The sequence below is a fragment of the Ovis aries genome, chromosome 6 (assembly GCF_016772045.2).
Source record: "Ovis aries strain OAR_USU_Benz2616 breed Rambouillet chromosome 6, ARS-UI_Ramb_v3.0, whole genome shotgun sequence".
NCBI classification, from domain to species: Eukaryota; Metazoa; Chordata; class Mammalia; order Artiodactyla; family Bovidae; genus Ovis; species Ovis aries.
The window spans coordinates 100,310,165-100,329,093 of NC_056059.1; the positions used below are offsets into that span (position 1 = coordinate 100,310,165).

The 18,929-nt window shown below is 38.6% G+C and overlaps 1 protein-coding gene across 22 annotated transcripts in view; it reads right to left on the bottom strand.

The window, feature by feature from the left end:
• The window catches only part of WDFY3 (WD repeat and FYVE domain containing 3), a 281,234-nt gene that overhangs the window by 121,446 nt on the left and 140,859 nt on the right, over positions 1-18,929 (bottom strand). For 15 of the 22 annotated variants that reach the window (XM_060417370.1, XM_060417369.1, XM_060417375.1 and 12 more), the window contains 4 exons: positions 14,237-14,694; positions 12,713-12,796; positions 7,218-7,395; positions 2,833-3,047 (listed from right to left, as the gene is read on the bottom strand). In XM_060417370.1, coding sequence (XP_060273353.1) covers positions 2,833-3,047; positions 7,218-7,395; positions 12,713-12,796; positions 14,237-14,694 — 935 coding nt within the window. The remainder of the gene's footprint in view (positions 1-2,832; positions 3,048-7,217; positions 7,396-12,712; positions 12,797-14,236; positions 14,695-18,929) is intronic. The other 7 variants (XM_060417383.1, XM_060417386.1, XM_060417384.1 and 4 more) reach the window with 1 other exon arrangement.

The window sequence follows — 18,929 nt, forward strand, 5'->3', positions numbered from 1 at the left end:
TTTAATGAATTGTAACAAACCAAAAATGCTAAAGCAATCCAAACAGTTTTATAATACACAATGTTAATTTTATGTTTTAATCACAAACCATTGAAAAGAGCAAAAAATATTGTGCCAACTTAGAAAATCAAAACTGAAGAGCATGTTCTCCTGGAATGTGATGGGTACAAATATAGTGAAATGTTACGGGATTATACAAATAGAAGCCCTTTATACCTAGTCATTTATGGCATCATGTAACAGGAAAAAAATAAAATAAAAAAGACTTTTTTGAATTTTCAAGTCCCTACAGCAATATACCCAAACATTTAGAAGTCAGGTACCCTTTGTCAGTTTTTCACAGAGAGAGCGCAATATAATTAGCTTGTAACTTATGGCTTATTGACAGGTAGGTGCTTGTACCACCATGCAGCCTTCTCTTCTGATAATTCATTCACTGTGAAAACCAAGCCTGTCGAAATGGTTGGTTTCCATTGCTTACTCTGTTTATCTAAGTAGGCAATATAAGTCATTTAGTAAATACAAGTATTAGGTATGAGATAGTCTCTCTCACTCACTCATTCACTCTCTCTACTTTTAAAGCAGCAGATCACCAAAAAGGATCAGGGGAAATCTCCATGCTGCTTTCAAAACTTTAGGTCTCTGAATACATTCATAATGTGATGGTCAAAGTAAGCAGAGACTGTCTCATTAGTGTAATTAGTACAATAATGAACTGTACACATTAGTTAGTGTAATAAGGACTACCACACTGCCTGGTACAATACTGTTTAACAAATATTAACTACAAAGGTTGTTCTTAATCCACCATTAGCTTGGAGTCAGTTAAAAAATATTAATTACAAACAGAGTCCAACCATTTTTAAGAAAGTTTTAAAAGTTTATGAAAAAGGGGTACTTTAACAGCAGAAAAAAATTATTTTATAAAGAGAGCAACTAATATTCTGAAAGTAATAAGATATATCAGTGGATTTTTTTAAGGTGAGACAAGTTGATTTACACATTAAATATGTTTGGTTAAGTAACTTAAAGGAAAGTCTTTTTTTAAAAAATGTTGTTTTACCTGTAAAACACAGATGAAAATAACTTTTTTATATTAAAAAAGTTATTCAAATATACCTATTTCTTGAATGGCTAAATTATGCAAGGTACATTCATACCATGGAACACAACTCAGCAACAGAAAGAAACTCTTGATAAACAAAAATTTAGATGCATCTCAAAGGCACTGTAATAAGCAGAAAAAGCTTATCACAAAAGGTCATAAACCGTATGATTTAATTTATGTAACGTTTTCAAGGTGACAAAATTATGAAGCTGAAGAACAGATTAGTGGTTTCTAGGGGTTAGAGATGGCGGGGGTTAAGGAAGTGAATATGATAATATAGGTGTAGCACTGGGGAGATCCTTGTGACATCTTAATTGTGTGACTGTTGTTGTTTAGTCACTGAGTTGTGTCTAACTCTGCAACTCCATGGACTGTAGCCCACCAGGCTCCTCTGTCTGTGGGATTTCAGGCAGGAATACTGGAGCAGGTTGCCATTTCCTCTTCCAGGGGATTTCCCAACCAGGGATCAAACCCATGTCCCCTGCATTGGCAGGGAGATTCTTTACCACTGCCACATGGGAAGCCCTAATTGTGTGATGATTACATCAATCTGACCCAAGTGATAAATGGCAGGGAACTACAGTGTACATAGATACATAGTACCAATGTCAGTTTCTTGGTTTTGATGCTGAACTGTAGCTACACAATACGTCACCACTGGGGGAAACGGGAGGATGGACCACAGAACCTCTCTTCACAGTTCAGTTCAGTTCAGTTCAGTCGCTCAGTCGTGTCCAACTCTTTGCGACCCCGTGATTCACGGCATGCCAGGCCGCCCTGTCCATCACCAACTCCTGGAATTCACTCAGACTCACATCCATCAAGTCAGTGATGCCATCCAGCCATCTCATCCTCTGTCGTCCCCTTCTCCTCCTGCCCCCAATCCCTCCCAGCATCAGAGTCTTTTCCAATGAGTCAACTCTTCGCATCAGGTGGCCAAAGTACTGGAGCTTCAGCTTTAGCATCATTCCTTCCAAAGAAATCCCAGGGTTGATCTCCTTCAGAGTGGACTGGTTGGATCTCCTTGTAGTCCAAGGAACCCTCAAGAGTCTCTCCAGTCTAAGGAACTCTCAAGAGTCTCTCCAACACCACAGTTCAAAAGCACCAATTCTTCGGCACTCAGCCTTCTTCACAGTCCAACTCTCACATCCATACAAGACCACAGGAAAAACCATAGCCTTGACTAGATGGACCTTAGTCGGCAGAGTAGTGTCTCTGCTTTTGAATATGCTATCTAGGTTGGTCATAACTTTTCTTCCAAGGAGGAAGCGTCTTTTAATTTCATGGCTGCAATCACCATCTGCAGTGATTTTGGAGCCCCCAAAAATAAAGTCTGACACTGTTTCTACTCTTTCCCCATCTATTTCTGAATCTGTAATGATTTTAAAATTTAAAAAGTGCTTTTTAAAAGAGTTCATAAAGTGTTCATAACTATCAAGTAAATGCAAGTCATATAAATATAACATGACTTCGTTTTTAAAGCAAGGTGAGTTTGCTGGATTCTAGGAGGAGAAACAACCAACAACAAACACATCTCTTTTACTAATAACCAGACTTATCTGTTTCTATATTTTGAGCATTTTGCCCATTTTGGTGGTGTTCTGGTTTTGCCCACAGGTAACTGAATATATGTTTATAAAGCAAGAACTCTTGACTACAAAGACTCTGCAAACGACCATCACTCATGGCATCTTAACTGAATGTGAAGAGGAGAACGCACTGACCTGAGCACCATGGGTTCCAGTGCTTGAGAGGCTAATCGCTCGAACATGCGCTGGAGGGGTGGGTGCAGCGAGTGGTCCTCGTCAGCCAGAGCAGCACTGCACCGCTGCAGCAGTCGTGCATGGAGACCAGCTTCACACATGACCTGCTGGTTTCTTTCCGTGTGCACCAGGGATTGTAAAATATTGGCCACAGCAAGTTGAAGGTCCAAGGCATGCTGGAGTTAACAAAGAAATCCATACCAGGGCACTCTTAATAAGATACGTGATAGTTCTCTCCCTTTAAAAGGTGAAGCACACCTTTCAATATGAGGTGCCTCTAGATGCTTCGAATTACATTTAGATGATTAAGTAGCTGGCACAGAGGCACAAAATAATCCCAGAACAGGACTAAGGAAATATTTCCAATCTTCATTTTCTTAGAAGCATATCCAGCTAGACTACATTCTTTTTCAAGTCTATCATATTACATGACTATATACAAGTAACAGTACTTTTGTCTAAAGTCTTTTTCATGGTAGGTAAATAATCACATTAAAAGCCTCTAGTTAACATTCGTGACACTTTAGGCCTGAGACCATACAGCATTTTAACAAAACTGGTCACCCAAACTCTAGTTCACCCAAACTCGAGTGCTACAACTAAAAATACATCAACAGCCTGAAAATGGTATCTTCAGTTATTTCTCTCCCTGTCTTATTAACAATTATCACTGCTGAGCAGGATTTACAAGGAGAAACAGAATTATTTTAGCACTAAAAGTAATCGTCTTGCATTTTAACAAATGGGCGGTCCAAAGATGGCAGAGGAACAGTACGGGGAGACCACTTTTTCCCCCACAAAATCATTGAAAGAACATTTGAACGCTGAGCAAACTCCACAAAACAACTTCTGAATGCTGGCAGAGGACATCAGGCACCCAGAAGAGCAGCCCATTGTCTTCGAAAGGAGGTAGGACAAAAGATAAAAGATAAAAAGAGAGACAAAAGAGTTAGGGATGGAGATCTGTCCCCGGAAGGGAGTCTTAATAGAGAAGTTTCCAAACACCAGGAAACCCTCTCACCCGCAGGTCTGGGGAAAGTTTTCGAATCTCGGAGGGCAACATAACCGGGAGGAAAAATAAATAAATAAAGCCCACAGATTATATGCCTAAAGGCAACTCCCAGCAGAGAAGTACCCCAGATGCTCGTATCCACCACCAGCAAGCGGGGGCTGAACGGAGAGGAGCAGGCCTGATTGCCCTGAGGGCAATCTGAGGGAGCTAACATGAGATAGCAACCTAAACTGGGGGATAGCCAGAGAGAGAGAAAGAAAAAAAGAGAGAAAGAGAGAGAACTATCTCGTGAGCCCTAACCTAAGGTACTGCAAGCCTGCTCACAGAACAGGACTGAGTGAATACCAGGGAAGAGCTAGCGGGCTGCAGACTGGGGGCCCATCCCTTGCCAGAGGCAGGGGGCAGGCAGGCGCCAGCCAGAGCCAGAAAGGGGCAAACTCAGCCCCAGAGAGGGCATCCCCTACCAAACTGCGAACAGGCTTCCAGTTTCTAACCAAAGACTTCCTGAGATTCTGGACGGTTGACATCCACCGGGAGGGTTGCAGCCAGAGATCAGCTCCCCAGAAGACACACAGGGCACATTGGGGCACACCGGAGATGGGCGTGCCCGGAAACCAAGTGGCTGGGACCGGGGAACAGCATAAAACGCAGGCCCAACCCAGTCTGCACCTTTGTGGAGTACCGGAGAACTTGAACCTGAGCGGCTTAGACCTGGGAAGTGCAACTCTGGGCCTGCTCCCTGCAGAGCAACCTGAAGCCTGAGCAGTATAGACTGGGAAAGCACACACGCTGCAAGCAGGGGCAGACCCAAGTGCGGCCGAGACACCGCGAGCACTCCCCACACACGCCAGTGATATGTGTTTACAGTGTTCTTCCCCACAGCACAACTGAACAAGTGAGCCTAAACAAGAGACCACCTTTGCCCTCTTGTGTCAGAGCGGAAATTAGACACTGAAGAGACCAGCAAACAGAAGAAGCCGAATAAACAGAGGGAACCACTTTGGAAGTGACAAGTGCAACAGGTTAAAATCCCTGTAGTGAACACCGACTACATCGGACAGGGCCTATAGATATTGAGAAGTATAAGCTAGAACAAGGAACTATCTGAAACTGAACTAACCCCACACTGCCCGCAACAACTCCAGAGAAATTCCTAGATAGATTTTTACTGTTACCATTTTTTTTTAATTAAAAAATTTTTTTCTCTTTTTTAAGTCCTCTATTACTCCTTTAATTTTCATTTTTATAACCTATTATTACCTTGCAAAAAAACAGACCCTATTTTTAAAGCAAACTTCATATATATTTCTTATACTTTTTGTGACTGTTATAGGGAATTGTTTACTGGCTAGCTTGCTCTCTCCCCTTTTGATTCCCCCTCTTCTCCTCCCGGTCGCCTCTATCTCCCTCCTCCCTCTTCTCTTCTCCATGTAATTCTGTGAACCTCTCTGGGTGTCCCTCACTGTGGAGAATCTTTTCACCATTAACCTAGAAGTTTTAATATCAGTGCTGTATGGATGGATGTATTCTTTCAGGCTACTGTAAGAATAAGACTGAAAACCAGAAGCAGGAGGCTTAAGCCCCAAATCTGAGAACACCAGAGAACTCCTGACTCCAGGGAACATTAATTGATAAGAGATCATCCAAAAGCCTCCATACCTACACTGAAACCAAGCACCACCCAAGAGCCAATAAGTTCCAGAGCAAGACATACCACGCAAATTCTCCAGCAATGCAGGAACGTAGCCCTGAGCTTCAATATACAGGCTGCCCAAAGTCACAACAAACCCACAGACATCTCAAAACTCACTACTGGACACTTCATTGCACTCCAGAGAGAGGAAATCCAGCTCTACCCACCAGCACACTGAGGCAAGCTTCCCTAACCCAGGAAACCTTGACAAGCCACTTGTCCAACTCCACCCACAGGGAGGAACCTCCACAATAAAGACGAACCACAAACTGCCAGAATACAGAAAGGCTACGCCAAACACAGCAATCTAAACCAGACGAAAAGGCAGAAAAATACTCAGCAGGTAAAGGAACATGATAAATGCCCAACAAACCAAATAAAAGAGGAGGAGATAGGGAGTCTACCTGAAAAAGAATCTAGAATATAATAATAAAAATGATCCAAAATCTTGAAAACAAAAATAGAGTTATAGATAAACAGCCTGGAGACGAGGATTGAGAAGATGAAAGAAATGTTTAACAAGGACCTAGAAGAAATAAAAAAGAGTCAATTAATAATGAATAATGCAATAAACGAGATAAAAAACACTCTGGAGGGAACCAACAGTAGAATAACAGAGGCAGAAGATATGATAAGTGAGGTAGAAGATAGAATGGTAGAAATAAATGAAGCAGAGAGGAAAAACGAAAAAAGAATTATAAGAAATGAGGACAACCTCAGGGACCTCTGGGACAATGTGAAACGCCCCAACATTCGAATCATAGGAGTCCCAGAAGAAGAAGACAAAAAGAAAGGCCATGAGAAAATACTCGAGGAGATAACAGTTGAAAACTTCCCTAAAATGGGGAAGGAAATAGTCACACAAGTCGAAGAAACTCAGAGAGTCCCAAACAGGATAAACCCAAGGTGGAACACCCCAAGACACATATTAATCAAATGAACAAAGGTCAAACACAAAGAACAAATATTAAAAGCAGCAAGGGAAAAACAACAAATAACACACAAAAGGATTCTCATAAGGATAACAGCTGATCTTTCAATAGAAACTCTTCAGGCCAGAAGGGAATGGCAGGACATACTTAAAGTGATGAAAGAGAAAAACCTACAGCCCAGATTACTGTACCCAGAAAGGATCTCATTCAAATATGAAGGATAATTCAAAAGCTTTACAGACAAGCATTTTAACAAATAAACTGTACTCTAAAACATTTGTCACTGAGTGAAAGTTGCTCAGTCATGCCCAACTCTTTGCAACCCCATGGACTATACAGTCCATAGAATTCTCCAGGCCAGAATACTGGAGTGGGTAGCCTTTCCCTTTTCCAAGGGATTTTCCCAACCCAGGGATCAAACCTAGGTCTCCTGTCCTGCAGGCGGATTATTTACCAGCTGAGCCACAAGGGAAGCCCAACAAACAGACAGGCATGTGTATCATTTAACAAACTGTACTCTAAAACATATGTTATTACTATTGATTAAAAAAGTTAAGACTCAAATAGAAGAATCCTGTTTTTCCCCTTTATCTATTTCAGTATGTGACACAGAAAGGTTCCGTATCACTTTTTTGGCCCCATCCCCTTGCTTGTGCAGTCACACCTTTCACTATTAAAGACAGGAAGGTACTAATATACACAAGCTTACTTCTGGCTGTGTCACTGACCCAACAGAGGCCAGGAGATCCAGCATAGCAAGCATGGCTCCAGGATGGATGATGACGGCATCAGAACTCGAGAGAGATGAAGTTGCCACGTGTGATTTCAGGTCAGCAACGTTTTTAGGAGGGTAGACAGGGGGAGTAGAAACAGAATGATATGCGTGCCTGTAAAAAAGAAAGAAGGGTAATTGGGCATTTAATTTCCATCACAGTCTCTGTTCATTTTCTTCATCTTCTATTACTTTAAGGTTGGGAAATTTAAAAACCTATATATTAATAATTCTTAGCGAGTCACATACAGACAATTTCACTATCAATTCTTCTGGGTCTTATATGTTTTTACCATTTACTATTGGAATTGTTTCATTCAAGAATGGCTCATGATGACTAGTTGACACTGCTCTAAGGTATACTTCAAAGTTGCTATTAAGAGTAGATCCTAAAAGTTCTCATCACAAGGAAAAACAAGTATTTTTTCCTTGAATCTATATAATGGATGTTAACTAAACTTACTGTGTTAATCATTTTGCAAGCCATATGAATACACATCCTAAACTTATGTAGTGTAGTACATCAATTATATCTCAGTAAAACTGAAAGAAAACAAAGGAGAAAAAAAAAAGGATAACATATGCACCAGAAGATATAAAGAACAGGTTAAATTACAGTGATTGAAAGCTCTAGAAAAGATGACAGTTCTGATAATTTATGATGAGAGTACAGGTTATACTAAATGTCTCAGTGAGATTGTTTTCTTTTTAATTACCTATGTGTTTTTAACCTTTCCTTGAACCAAGGGCAATATAATCAAGAACAAACACGATCAAACAAGATGGCCTACTCTATAACTGGTTCCACTGAGTCAAGGTTGGCTTCAAATCCTGGCTCTGTGCATGTGCGCTCACATGTCTGACTCTTTTGAGACCCCATAAACTGTAGCCCGCCGGGCTCCTCTGTTCATGGGATTTTCCAGTCAAGACTACTGGAGTGGGTTACCATTTCCTACTCAAGGGGACCTTCTTGACCCAGGGAAAGAAATTCCGTCTTTTGTGTCTCCTGGAATGGCAGGTGGATTCTTTACCAAAGCACCTTCTGGGAAGACTGGCTACCTGGCAATATATGTATTAAGCATCAAGGGAGTTTTACTTTAGGTTACTTAACACTACATTCATCCTTTTTTTCAGAGAAGGAAATGCCAACCCACTCCAGTATTCTTGCCTGGAGAATCCCGTGGACAGAGGAGCCTGGTGGGCTGCTGTCCATGGGGTTGCACAGAGTCAGACACGACTGAAGTGACTTAGCATGCATGTATGCATTGGAGAAGGAAATGGCAACCCACTCAAGTATTCTTGCCTGGAGAATCCCAGGGACAGAAGAGCATGGCAGGCTGCCATCTACAGGGTTGCACAGAGTTGGACACGACTGAAGCGACTTAGCAGCAGCAGCAGCATCCTTTTTTGCATTATCTTCCCTACCACTGAAAATATTCATTACAATTTTTTCAATCTTGGGATATGTCCCGAATACCCATTTCATCTCATCAATGATATCCTCCTTCTAGTTCATATTCTTCTTCTACAATTCATGAATTTTGCACATTTTGTGTCTTGGCACAAGGACACAGATGCTTGTGGCTTCAACCTATGGGACTCTTTGTTCTAGTGAACCGGTTTCAGCATAATTTGTCTAATGCTGAGCTCTGTCACCAAGAGCAGTGCAGTTTCAGTTCTCTGGCACAAGAGCAGCTTGGGAAACAGATGCTTTAAGTCACTGATTTAGTAGCAAAGAATTGGCACTGCCACGGTTTTTTTTTTTTAAGTACCATTCTCTTTTTAACAGAGATTCTAGGAAAGTATTCAGCTTCACTTAAAAAAACATGCTCTCCCATTTATTTAAAGTCAGCATTATCTTCCACCTACTCATTTTTTTTCATTCTCTTTTTCTTTTTCTGTTTTTGTTCAGAAAGATTTAATTTCTAAATTTACTAAGGTATATTTCTAAATGCTCATTACCAACAGGTATACTCCTCTTATGTTTCTCCCCTTAGTCTTACTCTTTTCACTTGGAAAAAAAGATCCATGATTTCTCCACTGTGTAATAGGGACTCCAAACTTAAGAATTTCATAAAACTTGCTTTCATTACACACAAAAAGTAGCCCAAATGTGAGGGTAAGAAACACAGATTCTAATTGTATATTCTAATTACAGGCCTTCTCAAATTATTTCTGAGGTGCCTGATATAAATTAGAACTTAAATTATGGATATGTATCCCTAGCTAGGAAGAAGTCCTTTATGCCTTTGGAAACTGAACTCTTTACTAATATTAACTATTATAGTGGTAAACTTTCAATCTTTTATAAAATATTCTAAAACAGGAATTGCATTTATTCTTCTCAAACAAAAAAAATACTGTAAACATCATAGAAATTTAAAACATGATATATATTAAGTAAAATGGGGTCTATTTTAACAGGCATTATATAACAATTAATTCTTACTAAGTCACTTAAGTATATCACAGGTATTACACTACTTTTTAAATTTAGAGATTATGGTAAACTTATTAAACAGATAATTATCAAATAAGACCTAACCATTTACAAAGAATAGGATAAAACAACATTTTAAGATTTTGTTATTTTTTATGTTGCAGTTACTTTTAAGGACTAAAGAAACTGCAATTTAACATCTCAATCTAAATTCTCATATACACCTAAGACTTATCTACCTCTTTGAGGAATATATATTTAAATATTTAAATTCTGAATTTGCTCTACATCAATTATCATCAAGTGTGTATAGGCACTGAATAATGGGAATCATGTCTGAATGATAGCTAGTATTTGCCACTGTTTTCCATACTGTAGATTGTATTCTGAGAGTCTTGGTTACTATTTTATATTTTGTTTTCACTTCCTCTAACTCTGATTAGATACTGTTCAGCTATAGTTCTGTTTCATTATTCCTTCTGAATAATGAAAACAACTATGCTTTTAGTTTTCCAAAATAAGTTTTCTTAGTTCTTCAACTCTTAAAATATTTAGAGAAGACTCCTGAAGCTTTTACATGCCAGACAAGTATCACAATTTCAAATCTTCCTTAGTATCTTAATCTCCGCAAGCTATAAAACTAACACAATGTTGGTTTTCCCTTTTGCCAAAAGAAAAGAAAAAGTTTTGTCACAAGAAAAAAGATCCCCATAAACTGATGTAATCTGAGATGTTCTTGACATATTCTAACTTTGAAAGTTACTATGTTGTGAAATAAAAAGATTTCTTTCAGCTTATGATTTTTACCACTGAGCAAATGTATGTAACCTGACTAGAATGGCAACCTGAAAATGTCAATATTGATCTTATTATTAGTATGAATGGCACTGGGAACCCTTGAGGGTAACATCAGATTGTAAACTGGATTAGAATTCTCATGGATGAGATACAACTCAAGCTACAACTGTCAATTCAGTGAGTTTCCCCTTGGGTCAAAGACAGCGCATCCTTACATGTAGCCGTCCTGCAAATGGTGACAAAATGTTTTTGATCTAAGACCTTAAATACCTATCATACAAAATAAAATGCTATTTTTCCCTTTGTCAAACTACTATTTAAATGAACAGTAAAATCTGATTAAATTTTTAAATACTTGTTCCTTTAATCTGTGAATTTCTATTCAAAGTTTTTTGTAAATTCTGGTTAATATTTAATGATGTAAATGTTTTTAAACACAGCAGTTTTTAAGCCTTCACCATGTATGACAGAGTCATAAATGTAATTTTTTTTTAACTAATTAAAACTATTTGGTAACTTAAACTATTGTTCTGTGAGACAGTGGGCACACATGAATCTTCCAACATAAATAATATCTTTTATGCTAATTACTTTAACAACAGAAAAACACGCTAGACCAACTCAAACTGATTTTATAATTTCTTGAATTAAAAACTGCTCTTTAAAAAAACAAAAAAGAAATAGTTTTTAAATATAAGTACATTGAACAATGCTAAATTCCTTTATGAATATTCATGAGCTAATAGAAGAAAATGAGCTGTAAACTCCAGTGGACATTTAAGAGAAAAAGGAAAATATAAGCCCATATACCTAATGAATATTACTATTAAAATATCTTAAAATACTATAGTACTAAATAATCAACAACTCTATTCAACTTTTAAAACATGAACCACAGAAATAAAATTAAACAGCACAGCAGAGCCTCAGGCTCATTTTTTAAAAGCCACAATGTGAGAATATTAATACAAGACCTAAGGACTAGTACTTGTTTATGAGGAAACAAGGGAAGGAAGAAAATCTGGTGCCAAGTGCACAGACTATGATCATTTTAAGTACAGGTTAAAAAATGGAATATCAGATGAATCTTAACTATACTTTTGTCAATCAACTGCTGGTTCTTTACGTGTACGTGCTCAGTTGCTCAGTCCTGTCCTACTCTTTGCGACCCTAGCCAGGCAGTCATATTCAGCTCTTTGCAACCCTAGCCTGGATAAAGCTATGATAAAGTCCATGGGATTTTCCCAGCAAGAATACTGGAGTGGGTTGCTATTTCCCCCTCCAGGGGATCTTCCCGACCTAGGGATCCAACCCCAGTCTCCTGCATTGCAGGCAGATTTTTTAGCCCTGAGCCACTGGGGAACTTTTCAGTCATAAGATTTAAGTATGCGGTAGACTGCATCAGCTTAGAAAGAGATTTACACACAACTGATGAAAGCAGGAGCTAGGGCAGGTTTTTTTGTTCACTTTTTCAAAGGTTAGCCAGTTCAGTCTTCATAACAGCATCACATTTCAACTGGTTGAACCTGATTGAGAAAATACACATTTCCTCAGCCAAGGCTGGCATGTTCATTTTGGAGTAATACTAAAAACCAAAGAATGATGCCATGCACGTTTAAAGTGAAAAGAAGCAGCAGAAAAGTATCCTACCTAAAGATGCATTATATTATCTTTTCTAAATTAATATTAATAAAATACATATTTGCTCTAAAAGGCACATTTTAGTCTACAGTTGGATGACAAAATTCTACATGCCCTTCATATCTTCATAGCATTAACACACTTTACTCTCATAAATACACTCAGCTGAAGCTGAAAATTTTAAAAACAAAGAACTCAAATAGAAAGGGGAAAAAAAAATCAAAGTTATTCAACTGTTGCTGTTGTTTAGTGGCTAAGTGGTGTCTAACTCTTTTGTGGCCCCATGAACCATAGCCTGCCAGGTTCCTGTGTCCACGGGACTTCCCAGGTGAAAATACTGGAGTGGGTTGCCATTTCCTTCTCCAGGGGATCCTCCTGACCCAGGGACTGAATCCATGTCTTCTGCACTGTCAGGCGAGCTCTTTACCACTGAGCCATCAGGGAAGCTCCAAGTTACTCAACACAAAGCACGAAATCCACATTAATATATCATTAAGCACAGGAGAAAAAAACCCATGCAAACAAAGATGGATTGCTATTATTAGATCAGTACCTTTTCCTGGACAAAGCTGGAGTCCCCCAAGGAGAGGGAAGAGAAGACTCACTTGTCAGGCAAGGAGGGATCTGTTCTGCACGACTACAGACAACAAAACAGACAGGGGGGTGGTCAGAGAGGTTAGAGCAAAACACCAGGAGGGCAGCTGGTTAGTTTCACAAGCAATACCAGTAAAAGTTTAATAGGGAACAACCTCCATACTCAGGGGAACAAGGAACAAGACTACAACACATGCACTGAGGGAGACAGAGAAGCATGCTTAAGGCAGATGCTTATCCATCAAGGTTAACATTTAACATGTTTGTTAAACAGACTGCTGCGGGCCTGGTTTTTTTTGACAACGCAAACTAAAAATAAGGTATGCTAACTAGGATAAGTTAGAAAACAGGGGAAAAGAGGTTGAACCTAAATACACAGATTTTAACTTTAAAAACATTTTATTCCCTGAACACTACACTCTCCCATGTCTTCTATAAGTTAACAATATATAACAATAAATATGCATTTTTATTTTCAAGACAGGAAAAATTCGAAAACTTTTTTTTACATTACCTGTATTTTCTATCTAAATACTAAGGTCTAAGAAATATTAAGAAACAAGAAACATCTCAGTAGGTAGGTCAGAGTTGATAATTTTACAGTTAGGGATATAACAGAGTTACTTGCTTTATTGACAGGGACATTATATTAACAGAAACAGTTCATTTGTTTCATAAGATAAAACAAATGTTAACTGTTAAAAGTGATCATGCTTGGGGAAAATGAGCAGCCCAATCACTCTTACATTATTTTCAAAGTGAGAACTTGATGGAAAACACACTCCTGAAAATAAGGGATTTAGATTAAGCAGGCTTATGATCTTAGAACCCTAGATTTCCCTCAGATTTTATCTTGATATATTTTAATCGTTCATTTATGTGTTTGAATTTTTGTACTGAAGCTAAAGGATGGACACAAACAGAGAAGCCTTGTGCTGAGCGGAACTCTCAATGCCTAGCATCGTCACGTGGCATGTGGTAGATGTTCGTTAAGAAACTGTTTAATGAAGGAATAAGCAAATTAAACTCATAGACTCTTGAACTATCAGTATCTCCCAGGAAGACACATCACTTTTTGAAGATTATAAAATGTAGATTCTATGTTGAGACTACATCATCTGTCTGAAAATACATTAATCATAACCACGTTCTCTTGATAATTAACATCAATTAAGTCTGGATGTACCTACTGTTCTTGAGGAAAAAGAGAACACAGGAAACACTACCATGAGACATAAACATCATAGAAACTGTTCTATTAGGTGCCCTGAGAGCTTAACTCTAACCCTGGTTTGACAAATATTACACAGATGTCCGTGCTGAAAGGCTTAACATCAGGGCAATGGTAATGTTCACATATAAAGTAAGTGAATGAGAGAGAAGATCCACGTGTTTTCACTTTAAGCTAAAATATAATTCAAGCCTTAATGCTGAAGTCATACATAACACATCCTTAAATTCAGAGTATGGAGCAGAGTCCTACCTGTCAAAAGAATCTGTGGCTACTCTGTAGAGATAAATAAAGAGTTTACTGCAGTGCCGCAGAGTGGGTGACACCGAGTCCATTGAGATGACGTCTTCCTCCAAAAGTCTTTGAAATGGCTGAGTATTTGAAGGGAAGACATTCATGGGGCTGATCTTTCTTAGGTCTGAGAAGCAGCCAAGAAATCGAACGGCATCTGCCAGCTTCTCATACTGAATCTCTGTTTTGAAGAAGTGTGAGTTGGCCGGCTCATAGCGCATCGCTGCAGTCAGTGTGCAGAACACCATGTGGAGAAGTTCAAACGCTTGGTTCTGGTTCACTCTCTCCCACCCATTCTTGGGGGGCGAGCTCAAAGACCTTTCCATAGCCACGAGCAAGGACGTAATGTACACAAAGCCTCCAACTTTCCTAAAGACTGTTCTGGAACGGTGACTTTCTCGAAGGACCGACAGGAGGGCCTACGGAGAACAAAAAACAACACAAACTTATAATTCAAATTAAAGAAAAAAAACCCCCACAGATGAATGTCAAAGGGGAATGCCATTCTGTGAATATATGATAAGAGTATTTTTGTTATTTTCCCAAAAAGCAATTTTATGAAGCATGTAAAATATTCTGCTAATTAAAAAATTCCATATTAAAAGCAGGAGAAAATTTTAGAAAACACACCACATATTGCTTTTGATAGAATAATGGCTATAACCAAATCCTGGGTGAAAAAGCTTTTCCTATGTATTGGATGAATAAGGATATCAATGAAGTCATTTTTCATTTTTACAAAGTAATTTTGCTAAGTAAGTAAAATACATGTTCTAGTACAATATTGGAGAAGGCAGTGGCACCCCATTCCAGTACTCTTGCCTGGAGAATCCCATGGATGGAGGAGCCTGGAAGGCTGCAGCTCATGGGGTTGCTGAGGGTCGGACACGACTGAGCGACTTCACTTTGACTTTTCACTTTCATGCATTGGAGAAGGAAATGGCAACCCACTCCAGTGTTCTTGCCTGGAAAATCCCAGGGACAGGGGAGCCTGGTGGACTGCCGTCTATGGGGTCGCACAGAGTCGGACATGACTGAAGTGACTTAGCAGTAGCAGCAGCAGTAATATTACACAATCATGAAAACTTATGACTCTGTGTATATAAAATGATTTATTCTAGAAAGGATGAGAGAGATGATCAGGCAGCCAAGACCTGCAGTATTTCAATTCATATAAAATGACCATATCCTGATCCTTTTGAAAAAGGAGTCACTTCATGGAGTTACTTGCAGAGTGAACTACAGCCAGAGGGCTGAAAGCATGTTCATCCCCAGAATAGCTACAAGGCCAAACAGGTAAGACAATCTTTTATAACTATCAATAATCCTATGCATTGGACACTATTACTATATGAACTGCCATACTTTTAACTGTGTTCATTATTAAAAATAATAAAATAACTAACATTATAAAATAACTAACATTTTCTGGGGCACTTACTATGTATTGGTGGTGGTGATTTAGTTGCTAACTTATCTCTGACTCTTTTCGACCCCAGGGACTGTAGCCCACCAGGCTCCTCTGTCCATGGGATTTCCCAGGCAAGAACACTGGAGTGGGCTGCGATTCCCTCCTCCATGGGATCTTCTTGATCCAGGGATTGAACTCATTTGTGTCTCTTGCATTGCAGGAAGATTCTTTACTGCTGAGCCACCAGAGAAGCCCTGTATTAGGTACTTCTTTAAGTGTTTTAATACATTAGCTTATCTAACTTTCTAAATAACCCTATGCAATGGGCATTATTATTATTCACACTTCACAGACGAAAAATTGAGGCTTCATGTGGTTAAATAATTTTCCAAGACCACCCAGTTTATAACATTTCCTAGGTGGTACAGTGGTAAAGAATCTGCCTGCCAAGCAGGAGACGCAAGAGAAGTGGATTCGATCTCCACTCCAGCATTTTTGCCTGGCAAGATCCCATGGACAGAGGAGCCTGGCGGGCTACAGTCCATAGGGTCTCAAAGAGTTGCATAGCTTATACAATGGCAGAGATAGGAATTAAACTCAGGCAGTCTGATTCCTCTACTCATGCACTTAACCATGAAACTATACTGCCCCAGAGAGCAATTTGAAATCTGTTTGCAGATACACAGGCTCCTTTTCCCTGTTTCAGCAACTGAAATATAATATCATTATTTAGGAACCTAATATTATTTAAGACAATTTAAATCTTCCCAGTTGTTACGTTTGAAAAGGTCATTTTATTTTTAATAGTATTTGAAAAAGGGAAAGACTAAATAGGCCTTTTTCAAGTATACTACTTTAGAAATTATGAAATTTCATTGTACATACCTATACTTTATTAGAGAAGGAAATGGCAACTGACTCCGGTATTCTTGCCTGGAGAATCCCATGGACAGAGGAGCCTGACAGGCTACAGTCCATGGGGTAGCAAAGAGTTGGAAACGGGTAAGCAACTAACACGCATATTTTATTATTAAAAAAAATAATAATGTGCAATCTGTACATGTAAATAAAATTTAGAAATACAGTGTAATCCTTCCATTATTCAGCAACTAGTAAGTTTCCATTTTGTGTTTGTATTTTCTCAAATTTAATAAACTATACTCGTAATACCAACTTGTATTAACACAAGACTTCATAACTTTTTGATATTTTTAAGCATCATATAACCTAGCCTGAAGGCTAAATGCAAGGGCTTAGAGTTAGAACCCTTGGGTAGAAATTCTACTCCAACTTTAAAAAGCATTTCACTATGGTCAGTTACTTAACCCTTCTACGCCAGTTTCCTCTTATGTAAAACCTAAACAATAACAACTTACTTCACAGGAAATACATGTAAAACCCTTAGCAAAGTGCCTAGCATAAAAGTTCATCACTGTCTTCAAATACACACTGGGAAAAACTGGACACGTGTTATTTTATATATGAGGAAGTATGAGTTAAGAATCAAAGTGTTACGTACAAAAACATATCAATGGTTAGAATTATGATAAGGGTCAGAAAAACAGTGCTTATTAATCCTTAGACAGAAAATAGTCTATGTTACATTCTTTCGGATAAGTCCACCTCCTACTGCCTGAAAACTGCCATTCCTAGGTACTTTTGACATAATCACAGCATAATCTCAGTATCTGAAAATTTCAAATACCATGTATAAGCTACTATCCTTTTCAAGTCAATAATTAATGATAATGCAGTGAATACCAAAGTTAAAAGGAGCTGTAGGTCCTAGGGGGTTCATTAGACAGAATCATCAGCTATATATTACCCACATTTGCAAAAATCTAATCCTTAAACTTCAAATTTTTACATTAGCAGAATTATAAAATACTACATCTCATGGAATTTCAGCCTTGTTTCCAAATAATTACAAACTAAATCACATAGGCCTGTGGTTGTGTCAACCGAATGGAGGCAGTGAGAAGCAATGGACATCAACTTGAGAAAACTCTGGGAAATAGGGGAGGACAGGGAAGCTTGGTGTGCTGCCATCCATGGGGTCGCAGAGTTGGGCACAATTTCATGACCGAACCACAACAGCAAAGTGAGAAGCAATTCTGAGTGGAGCAAAAACAGAAATTGAAACCAGAATCCCAAATCTCCCTGTCTTCCAACACAACTTTATTCCTTTAAAGTGGTGGAATGCTGGAGCCAGCTCATACCGGTCGTAAGAGCCACCTGTTTTCTTTTTGGAATATTGCCTACCAGTTGTTTAAAAACATAACCATAATTAAAAATTAAGTTCTATAAATTAAAAACTGAATAAATTGTTTTAAAACCAAAAGTAGCAAATCCTCAGAACTCAGTACTTCTGATTTTCTGCATTGTATTATTTGTGCTCTTGAAATACTATACCATGGGGTGGTAATGTACATCTCTTCTCAAGCCACATTCATTAACATATCAGTTGCCTGAAATAGGTCACAGCAGGAGTCCTCACTCCATGGGAATCACTCATGCTGCTCATCAGGACCCTTCTCTTGCCTTCCTCCAGCCTGAGGGAGGCAGTTATTACCACGTACTAGAACAACACTGCTTTACAATTACAGATCAGTCAGTTGCCTCTATCTACCAATATTTTATAAATTGAACTATAATGGTACCAAGAAAGGAGGAAAATGTATGCTTAAAAACTTGGCAACCTTAACAGCTTTTGAGGGCACTTGTATTTTCCCAGGTGATCCCTTCAAATACACAGATTTTCCCCAATACTGATAAGCATGTAGATTTCCTCCTTGTCTAAGAGATAAATTGTGGTCAGATTAATCACGCTTGAAAGTTAAAATGCATATTTAAAACAGTCACACTCAAAACAGAATGAAACATACAACAGCACAAAGATAAAAACCACAAACTTCTCATTACTGATGAGAAGCATAAAGCGAAAGTTTAATAAAAGAAATGCATGATTGTAGAAGGCAACTATACTTCCTGTTGTGTCTGTGGCAAGAAAAGGGCAGGGGTCTCAGGAGAGGAAGTCAGATGGAAAAGAGAAAGTGGGCATTCCAAGGGCTCTTGGAGGCCAGGTTAGAGACACTGGCTTTTCTTCAGCTATTATTATTTTGACATTATTTTACTTTTTTATAGTTAAATTCATTTATTTTTAATTGAATGGTAATTGCTCTACAATATTGTATTGGTTTCTGCCAAACATCAACATGAATCAGTCATAGGTATATCTATGTC